The sequence below is a fragment of the Impatiens glandulifera genome, chromosome 1, assembly GCF_907164915.1.
Source record: "Impatiens glandulifera chromosome 1, dImpGla2.1, whole genome shotgun sequence".
Classification (NCBI taxonomy): Eukaryota; Viridiplantae; Streptophyta; class Magnoliopsida; order Ericales; family Balsaminaceae; genus Impatiens; species Impatiens glandulifera.
Genome location: NC_061862.1, coordinates 75,437,620 through 75,449,044, shown reverse-complemented (window position 1 = coordinate 75,449,044; position 11,425 = coordinate 75,437,620). Strand labels below are relative to the sequence as shown.

At 38.3% G+C, this 11,425-nt stretch overlaps 1 protein-coding gene across 1 annotated transcript; it reads left to right on the top strand.

Moving 5' to 3' along the window:
- LOC124932784 (golgin subfamily A member 6-like protein 22) lies at window positions 1-11,066 on the top strand. The gene is made up of 9 exons (XM_047473466.1): window positions 1-36; window positions 144-278; window positions 344-382; window positions 425-496; window positions 598-753; window positions 840-914; window positions 1,011-1,202; window positions 1,247-1,678; window positions 10,623-11,066. Exons 1-9 carry the CDS (start codon window positions 1-3, stop codon window positions 11,064-11,066), a joined length of 1,581 nt encoding a protein of 526 aa, XP_047329422.1.
- The last annotated feature ends 359 nt before the right edge of the window (window positions 11,067-11,425 follow it).

Below are 11,425 nucleotides of genomic sequence, written 5' to 3'. Positions count from 1 at the left end.
ATGGTAAAGGAAGATGTGATGAATGAGAAGATTGGGGTATGTAAAATTCACGCATTTTGTACAATTCACGCCTTTTGTACAATTCACATATTTTTTCTAATTCACTCCTTTTGTACAATTCACAATATATTGATGATGTGCAGAAGTTTAATGAGATTGGGGATGTGGAGAATGTGGAGGATGTGGTCCTCAAGGATGATGATGTGCAGATTGAGGATGGGGTGGATAAGGTGATTGAGATGGTGGAGGAAGATGTGATGAATGGTGAAAAATTTGAGGTATGTACAATTCACGCATTTTGTCTAATTTTTTTTACAATTCACATAATATTGATGATGTGCAGAAGTTTAATGAGATTGAGGATGTGGAGGATGTGGAGAAGGTGAATGATAAGGATGTGGTCCTCAAAGATGATGATGTGTAGAAGTTGAATCATGTGGTGGATAAGGTGAATGAGATGGTGGAGAAAGATGTGATGAATGGTGAGAAGATTGAGGTATGTACAATTTATGCATATTGTTTAATTCATGCATTTTGCCTAATTCATGCACTTTGTCTAATTTTTGGAACAATTCACATAATATTGATGATGTTCAGAAGTTTAATAAGATTGAGGATGTGGAAAATGTGAATGAGAAGGATGTGGTCATCAAGTATGATGATGTGCAAAAGTTGAATGATGTGGTGGATAAGGTGAATGAGAAGGTGAAAGAAAATGTGATGAATGAGAATGATGTTGTGCTGAAGGATGAGGTATATACAATTCACACATTTTATCTAATTCACGTATTTTGTCTATTTTTTTGTACAATTCACATAAAATTGATGATGTGCAAAAGTTTAATGAGAAGATTGAGGATGTGGCTGATAAGATGAATGATAAGGTGGAGGAGGATGTGGTGCTGAAGGATGATGTATGTACAATTCACGTATTTTGTCTAATTCTTTGTATTGTTTTACGCATTTTGTCTAATTTTTTGTATTATTTTATGGATCCGGTGAATGAGAAGGTGGAGGAAGATGTGGTGAATGAGAAGATTACGGTGATGAAGTATGAGGATTTGGAGAAAGATGAGGATTTTGAGAAGATTGAGGAAGACAATCAAAAGATTGAGGAAGATCTGGTGAAGGAGAAGGTGGATGTGATGGTGGTGGAGAAGAAGGATTTGGAGAAGAAGAAGGAGGACAAGAAGAATGTGAAGGTGGAGTCTGGAATCTGGAGAAGAAGAAGGTGCAAAATAAGAAGGTGGAGAAGAAGGAAGACAAGGAGGAGGAGGAGGAGGATGTATTTGTGGAGAAGAATAATAAGGTGGAGAAGAAGGTAGACAAGGAGGAGGAGGATGTATCTGTGGAGAAGGTGGACAAGAAGGTGGAGAAAAAGGTAGACAAGGAGGAAGAGGATGTGGTGGAAGTGAAGAATACTGCAGTCCAATATAAGAGAAAGAGGTTGAGGTCGAAACTACTTACTCCCTACACCGACCCTTCAGAAAAAAAAATGAGGGTCAAAGATCCAATCAAGGTCGATCATTTGGTGAAATTTGATCTGAAACTGCTGAAAGAGTTGATGAGTTTGTTGAGGAAAACAAATGAATTTAAAATGGTGGGTGTAAATACTTGCTCTACAACCTATAGAATCTTCAATACAATGTTGAGGAAAGCTAAGTGGCTCACTGATGAGGTATTCTTCAATATAGAGTATGATTCACGCATTTTGTATAATTCACGCGTATTGTGGCATCATGCTTATTGTATTATTCACGTGTATTGTGCAGGAGATCAATGCGCATGTTTTCTACTAAGAAAAAAGCAGCCACTTACCCTAAGACTTACACTAAGGATTTCACAATTGTCGATGTCCATCTAACTACTATGTTGTCCTCATAATATGAACAGTTTTTTAAGATCGAAAAGTCTTTTCTTTTGATACAAAATTTATAGAGTACTACCGGGGTGGGGAGGACAGACATATGCTGATGTGGAGCACGGTTGATGACATTTACGTTCCACTCAACCTTGAGATTTTTCATTAGGTACTGTGTGTTGTGCGACTTACAGAATGGAGAATTGACGTGTACGATTGTGATCAGTCAATTTTCAAGGGCGAAAATTTTGAACAATTCATGCAACCCATATGTGAAATGATTCCGTACTTTCTTAAACAAGCAATGTCTGAAGTGGAAATTGTCAGGTATCCTAAGATGACCCTAGATAGTTTTCCATTTCATAGAATCCCACACCCAAAAGTCCCAAAAGCAAAAATTAAATGGGGACTGTGGCGTATTTGTATTAATGTATATAGAGTACCTGACTGTTAAACTTGGTCTAAAAAATGTGGTATCAGATAACATGACTTTTTTTAGACAAAAATGGGTAGTCATGTTGTTCAACCAAATTATAGATCCATGAATTGTTATTTTTGTATGTGATAGTCTTTTGAGTTGTTATAATCCGCGTGTGTTGTTGTAATCTGCATAAGTTGTTGTAATTATTGAAACAATATATTGACATCATTGAAATAATATGTTCACATTATTGAAACACTTCTTTTTATGTCCTTTACACTTCTATATATGAAGGCAAAGTTTTTTTTTTTTTTTTTTTTGGGGGAAAACGACTTAGCGTCATTTCATTAAAAATTCCCAAAAACGGGAAAAAAAACCACGAGTTTAAGAGATCATTCTAGATAGGCCTAGAATGATTTTGAAGTCGTAACATTCTGAATAAAAGCTAAAAACGTAAATGAATTATCTGTTTACAATGCTTTTAATTCTAGTGAGTTTAAAAACGGTAAATTCCAGTTCCTGCAGATATTCCAGTTCTGCTCCGTGCTTGGAATTCCTCTCCACGTTCCCGCGAGGGCGCTACAATCCGATACAATATCTTTCCATAACTCGTCAATGCTCATGCGGGTTCCGTCATATACCCTTGCATTCCGTTCTTGCCAAATGTTATACACCACTGCTCCAAAGCCGCACTTGAACACGCTTGTTGCAAATCTATTTCCCTTGGCTTTGAGTAGTGCCGCTTCTTTGATTTCATTCCATTCGCTCGGGAAACTGATCAGCTCCAGACTTTTATAGAATCTGTCCCAAAGCTCCGAAGCAATACAACAGCTCCTGAATAGGTGATCTATGGTTTCTTCATTTCCTATGCATAGAAGACAGCTCGCGTCCGGGATGCTCATATACTTACTGATACGATCACATGTGTTGAGTCTTTCCCAGAAGGCGAGCCATAGGATGAACTGGTGTCGAGGGATAATCTTCGTTGACCATACAAGAGGAGCCCATTCTACTTTCTGCGCTTTTTCCCGGATTACCTCCCATATTTTCTTCAATACCAGCTTCCCATTGTCCTCAGCTTTCCATTCATGAATATCCGGTCTGTCGTGTAGTTGTATGTTACTTATATGATCAAGTATCCTCTTTCCTTCTGGAATTCTTCTCAAGAGCAAGTTCCAATTCCCGTATTTGATGTCTCTGATTTTCGCTTTTGCGCAGTCCCTTCTGATACGAGTATTTTGAAACTGCTCCTTGTTGATGATGGGCTGGTTTTCAAACCAAGGGTCGTGCCAGAATAGAGTGCATTTCCCGTCCCCTAGTCGGATGTCATAAAGATCTGCAATATCGCTTCTTAGTTTAAGAATCTTTTTTAGAGACCAGCTCATACCTTCGTGAATTTTGCAGGTCCAGATGCTGGTTTCGTGTTTCATAAATCTCGTATGCACCCATTTGATCCATAGTGACTCCTGATTGCGCTTCAAAGCCCACAGATGCTTGAAGGTTAGAGCCTTGTTCCACTCGATACAGTTCTTCAAGTCGATGCCTCCCTCGTCCTTCGGTTTGCAGAGAGCGGTCCATTTGACTTTCTTTCCTCCTCTTCCACTATTTCCCCAGATAAAGTTTCTCATCAGTGTGTCGAGTTCCTTCATTACCTTCTTCGGAATGACCATTTGCTGCTCCCAATAGCCAACTATGCCCATAACCACGGTTTTGATAAGTTCGATCCTCCCTGCATAAGAAAGTTTTTTCGCTGCCCAGCCAGATATCGTGTTTTTTACCTTTTCAATCAGCGGCTTGCAGTGTGAGATCTCGATCTGCTTTGCAGTTAACGGAATTCCTAAGTACCTTATGGGAAATCTGCCTTCCTTGATGCCCATGATGTTGAAGATGTCCTGTTTTGTTTCGTCCTTCACGCCTCCATAAAATGCCACACTTTTGCTTTCATTAATAGTTAAACCTGTTACCTCAGAAAAGAACGTTAGTGCAGCCCTAATAGTTTTAATGGAATCAACGTCCGCGTGCGCTAGAATGAACAAATCGTCAGCAAAGCATAAATTTGTTACCTCCTCTATCTCACAGAATGGGTGAAAGATGTATGGACGATTCTTTCGGAACATCGCGAAGATGCTCTCAAAGATCGCCATGATAGCTACGAAAAGGTAAGAAGAGAGGGGGTCCCCTTGCCTTACCCCGTTTTCACCTTTGAAATAGCCTCTGTGAACTCCATTGACGCTAACAACAAAGCATGATGATGAAACGCATTGCATAATCCAATCGATAAAAATCATAGGAAAAGCAGAAACAACCAGAAAGTCTCGAATGGCTTCCCATCTAACAGAGTCAAAAGCTTTCTTGATATCTATTTTAAAAGCCACTCTCGGGGATATTTTCTTTTTCCCGTAGCCTTTTAATAGGCTCTGCATGAGAAGAATATTATGAGAGATTGTCCTACCGGGGATGAATGCAGATTGATTAAGATTTATTATTTTTCCTATAACATTTTTAAAACGTTTAGAAATGATTTTGGAAATTATTTTATAAATCACATTGCAGCAGGAAATTGGTCTGAAATCTTGTACTTTCTCAGGTACCGCAGTTTTGGGGATCAAGGTTAGGACCGATGTATTCCATTGCTTTAACATCTTCCTGTTTTTGAAAAACTCCAGAACCCCATCAGTAACATCTTTACCCACAACCGACCAATTATCTTTGAAGAACTGTGCATTAAACCCATCAGGACCCGGACTTTTATTCCCATCAATACTAAACAGAGCTTATTTAACCTCAACCTTCGTGACCACCCTTATCAACTCGCGACTATCTTCTGCAGAGATTTTCCTATCAATAATTTGATACAAGGTATTCAGGTGACTTTGATGCTGCTTTCTTGTACCCATAAGCTGCTTATAGAAATCAATAGCCAGATCTTGGACACCCTTTTGACCCTGAACATATTCACCATCATCATTCTTCAGCCTGTACACATTGTTTCTCATGTTTCTAGCCTTGCATTTTCTGTAGAAGAAAGCTGTGTTTTTGTCACCCAACGAAAGCCAGCTCTGTCTTGATTTCTGTCTAACAAAATTCTCTTCAAGCAGACTCAGCTTCCTGAAGTTTTCAAGCGCATATCTTTCTGTTTCATTGAGTTGTTCATCACTATCATCCATTAATAACTTTTTCTGAACCTCTTCCAGTTCTTCTCTAGCAGCCAGAACTCTATTGGAGATATTGCTGAACTTCTTCTTGTCAAAGCTTTGGAGATGATTCTTCAGGAGTTTAAGCTTCTCAGAAACCCTGTACATGTTGGAACCTTTGACATCTGTTGACCATACACTTTTGTGGATACCCTTGAATTTATCGTTATCCATCCAAAAATTGAAAAATTTAAAGGGCCTTTTGAACCTTTCTTCCTTTTCACAGAACAATTTAATCGGGCAGTGATTAGATATACCCGGATTCAAAACATGAAGTTGACTTCTCGGAAATTGGTTAATCCAGTTCTCATTTACCAGACATCTGTCAATTCTACTTTTTCTAATTTGTTCATTCCCTCTCGTAGAAGACCAAGTGAAGAAGTTCCTAGAATTAGTAGGCTCGATACAACCCATATCTCTGATGCAGTCATTAAATTCAATCATATCCCGAGTAATTTCAGATTCTAGGCTACGATCAGATTCGTTTCTAGTTACGTTGTAATCACCGAGGACAGCCCAAGATTTATCAATACCGATCCAATTTCTAAGACAATTCCAGAGGAGTCTTCTTTCCGTGCTTGAGTTGCTACCATAGATAATAGCAAGATTAAACACGATTCTTGTGATTCTGTCTTTGACCTCCACCAGGATTGCTTGATCATTCGAAAAAAGAGTCATCACCTCAACAACTTTGTTATCCCAAATAACCCAGATTCTGCCCGTTTTGTCATTTGAGTTATGAATGATTTCCCAGCTACTATCAATACACAGTTTACTAACCTTCTCAACGTTCTGACTTTTGACTTTTGTCTCAAGAATACCCATAATAGTGATCTTCTGATTCTTAATGATCCTCCTGATTTCTTTACATTTTAGAGGGTCATTGAGTCCCCTTATGTTCCATGTCACTATATTCATGAATGAATATAAGTGTTGGGTTCCTGACTTTCCAGACTGTCCTGGACCTCTTTATCAGAGAAATCATAAGCATCACTTGCCTCACTATCCTCAATGGCTACAGTTTGATTACATGGAATACTATTGCCATTGAGTGAGGGTTGCCTCATGTAGATCTCATCTTCTCCCGTGATAGATTTAGTAGCTTCTGGATCCAGGATCTTTCTGCTTTGTCTTCGATTTTCATCTTTTTCTGCTTTAGTAGATTTTTTCTGACTTTGAACCTCTTCACTACTAGATTCATGTTTGTTATCGGTTTTTATTCGCCCTACTTTAGAATTAAGGCTCACTGCCTTATTCAATACCAAATTGTCTTCTTCTGCACTTGATCTTTTGATTTCACAAAACCCAAGATTTCCCAGTCCATTTTCAAGAGCTTCTTTATTACTTATTCCAAGATTCTCCTGTTCATCATCTCGAAAGGTGGCTCTGAGCCCAAGGGTCAGGTCATTTCGAATTTTGATGACATTGTTTTTTAGGTTCCTGCTTGCATTCCTAGAACTGTGAAGAGTAGACTCACGACCTATTGGAGTGCCTTCAGATCCAATTTTGCTTGTTTCATATGGGCCAAGTATTCCCCGTCCCATAGATCTTTGAATTTCAGAAACTTTGGAACTAGGACATGTAGTTACTTCAAGACCAGTTCTTTGATCAGTATTGGGATCGGTGGAGTTAGAACCAACAATAGTATCATCCACAATAATAGGACTTGTGCCAGTATTAGGACCAATATAGCCGGGATCAGCAATGGTTGCACACTTTTCATTAAGACCTGTAGTAGCAAGTCCGGTAGCTTGAGTAGTTTCATGATCAACAAGTCCAAGACCAGACTTAATATGGTCAATATGGCTAGGAACAGTAGCTTTATGAGAAGCTCTAGGACCGGTGTGTCTATGTCCAGCTTTATCAGGACCGATACCCTGACCAGGACTGACATTTTGAATAGGACCTATTCTTGAGAAAACAGAATCCCTAGGACCGGTGCCCTGAACATGACCAATATGATCAACGTTAGTAGGGTCAGCTTGTACCCTTACCCACTTCATTCTTTTTCCTATCTTCTTCCTTACCCTTATCTGTTCTTGCTTTTGGTTGCCCATCTTATCATCCTTAGTGCGTTCATTGCTGTTAAGTTCAGACCTGTTCATATTTCTCTCAACCTGAGCCTGGTTAGAGTCATTGATATCGCTTACTTGAGTGTTGTTATTGGCCTTCGATTTTAGATTATTATTGATTGGACATTTATTCGTAGCGTGTGTGAAAGTGATACACCATATACATCGATTTGGTTTCCATTCGTATTGTACTCCAATGTCAAATAAATTTCCCAGTCTATCTTTAAGTTCAAGCTTGATTGGAAGAGAGCTACTTGGATGGATTTCGACACTAACTCTGGCCACAGATGCACGCTCATAACCTTCCATTGCTGGGTCAAACATAAGTGGTTTGCCTATAATGCTTGAAATATAGGCCATGCCCATCGGGTTGCACATGTGTGGTGGAACATTCTTGAGATTTACCCAGATTTGTTCAAGTTCAGGCGGTCTATGATTAGTATTAAGTTCCTCGCTCCACTTGTACAACTTGAATCTTTTTCCCCTGATAAAAGTATATTCGCTCTCTATGATCGACTTTATTTCGCTTCCATTCCTGAAGGATAGAAAGTAGAATCCGTGATCATTGATTGTGATCCTCTCTAGACCAGAGGATTCCCACTGACCCATCAACGTTCTTTTAACCTCAGCAAATGGTGCTTTCATGTTGCCCATAAAATGACCAACTATGACAAACTCCCATGCCTTGACACATTTTTCTTCAATTTCGGGTGGGAGCTCAAATCGGTGAGGATGATCAAGTGTAATTACCTTTGGGAATAAGGTGTCTATCTGGAATTTTCCCTTTTCTGGATCGCTCATGGCATTTCCATTCCACACCTTTCCTTCTTGCCAAGTTTTATTTGGGTTGCTCATGATAGTGTACACTTTTGTTTTATTACATTTCGAAATTTCCTTCATGGCGTCAACCGTCCACTTGATCACTTCATCATATTGGTCTTTGTTGAAGAGATTCCAATTCTTTAGATAGTGAGTTTTGAACTGAGCATTCAACTGATCATTTCTTTCTTGGGGCATCGTAATCTCTTGTTTATTAATTTGGAAAAATAGCTTCTTCATCTGGTTTCTCAGTCCTGCCAAATTTGCTATTTCGTTTTTTCTCATTGACCACGTTGGACCAGCAGTAAGATCCTTGTTATCAGCCTGAGTATTTTCTTTGCCAGGAATTGCAGCAGTAGGAGGAGCTGAGGAGGTGACTGTTTCAGGGATGCTATCTTTCCTGACTTGTTTGTTCTTTTCGGCCCATCTAACCCTTATATTTCCCACAAAACCGTTGTCTTCAATTGTTCCGATCTTCTTTAGAATATCCCCTTTAGTGCTCTTCTCTTGTGTATCAGTTTTCCTCTTTTGAATACTATCAATTGGTATTTCAGGATCCAGATTAACGAGTGGAGAAAACGCACCCAGGTTCAATATCTCAGGGTTAGCCTCGGGTGTCACAGTTTCCTTGGGATTTACTTCAGCATTCTTCTTAGAACTTGAGTTATTTGCCTTCATGTTTTTCCTTTCTTTGATTTTCGATTCATTCTTACCCTTCTTAGCTGTTTTAGAATTATTCGATCTAGTTTCTTGATCGATCTTTTCAATTTCAGCACTTGTTTTGGAAGAATTATGCCTCTTTGCTTTTGGTTTGATCTTTGTTGCCGATATCTTCTTCATGGATTTATGATATTCGAGGTCGCATATTATAGTTTCATCATAGTCAGTGCTATCGTCTGATTCCAAATCAACATCTATGCTTTGGTTCTTTTGATTCGACCGGTGGCTCATAGCTTTGTTAGTACATTTATTATCTTGGCGATTAGGACCGGTAGAAGGTGGATATGTGATGTCAGGACCGACATTTAAAGAGATAGGACCGGCATTAGAAGAGTTAGGACTGACATTAGAAAATCTAGGACTGGCATTAGACAAAGTTTGAGCATTGAGGTTCGCAATGAAATCTCTATAAGACTTTTACACATCTGGACCATCTCCCAACAAACCATTCGAGACGAGATCTTGATATCAAGGTTTATTGGATCTAGTTCAAATGTGTAGAAGTCTTATAGAGTGGCAATGTTTATGATCTATAAGACTTTTACACATTTGGATCAGCTCCCAATAGATCATCCGATACGAAATCAAGGTTTGATATCATGGTTTGTTGGAGCTGGTTCAAATGTATGAAAATATTATAGAGAGGCAATATGCGTGAGTTATTGCAATACGCATTAGTTATTAAAATGTACGTGAGATCTTCTTTTTATGATCTATAAGACTTTTATGTCATTTTTATGATCTACAAGACTTTTACACATCATTACCAACTACCAACGACCATTCGAAACAAAATCTTGATATCAAGGTTTGTTGGAGCTAGTAATGATGTGTAAAAATATTATAGAACGAAGGGTTATTGTAATATGCATGAGTTGATGTAACGGAGGGTTATTGATGTAATACGCATATTACAATAACGTACGCATATTGTAATACACGTATTACAATTACTCACGCATATTATAATATACGTGAGTTGATGTAACAAATGGTTATTGATGTAATACGCATATTACAATAGCTCACGCATATTGTAATACGCATATTGTAAATCCAGAAGTTTGTGGTGGTTAATGTCATAACAGGACAACATGCAAATCAGTGATGCTTGCACCCTCTACTGCAAGAGCATCATCTTAACAACATGAGCCATCATCTCAACAACATGAGTCATCATCTCAACAACATGAGACTTTTGCTTGAACTTGAACCAATACTTTCATGTATTTTTTATGATTTCATGTGTGAAATTTCCTTAAGACAATGTTGCATGAATAATTGTATTGTATGAATAATTTGGATGAATATTATTTTATGATTTCATGTGTGGTATTTCATGAAAAATGTAGTCCCTAATTGAAGCCTTCTAGCCATTTTGTATATCTTGGACAACAAACTCTTGACCCTTTACTTCTTATAGTTAAGCTTTTATTCAAACTGATTAGGTAAATCTGCTTTTTACGTTAGTTAGACATTCTAATACCAGTACAAACTTATGTATCATAGGCCTTTGTGGGGAGGTCTTCATGTAGGATCTTGAAGCTGCATTTAGGCACATTTCTAAGTCAACTGATGCGGTTGAAGATGACCATGCAAATGGTGTTGTGTGCCTAGGGAATTCCAACGGTCTGCATTCTATTGGTTCAAGCAATAATATTTCTTTGCACCCTACTCCTTCTCATGGATATGTGCCAATTGCTGCCAAAGGGCATAAAGAATCTGGTTATGCATTGGCAATGAATGATAATGGAAACCTTCTCATGTCTGGAGGAATAAAGAAGGTACCTTCTAATGGTTGGGGTAGTTCTTGTTTTCTTGGTTGTTGGATTCAAAAATTGCATCGTCTTCGGACCTTACGAGGCTCACCTTGGGATGACCTACGCTTTGTTGTTGGTCGCCCTTTCTTCACCTTAACAGGTGGTTTTATGCACATACATTGCTTGATATTTTCGGGAATATCTCAAGTTTCTTCATGACAAACTTGATAACATGTCTTCGCATGCATTCAACCACGATTCAGTTGAGTAATACTTGAAAAATATAACGATTAAACATGTGAACAATTGGTTAGATAGATTAAAGATAACGATTAAACATGTGAGTAATTGGTTAGATAGATTAAAGATAACGATTAAACATGTGAGCAATTTTTACCTTGAGCAGAAGTCATAAGGATCCAATTTTCGGGTACGAGCAACAACCAGGGCATGAGTACAAGAAAGACCATATACTGTTAGATAAATTAGATAATTAATTAGTGAGTAATTAATTATCTAAAGAACCTAATCAAATTCATCATTTGTGCATGATAAAAAGAAATCGAAAAGCCAAGAAG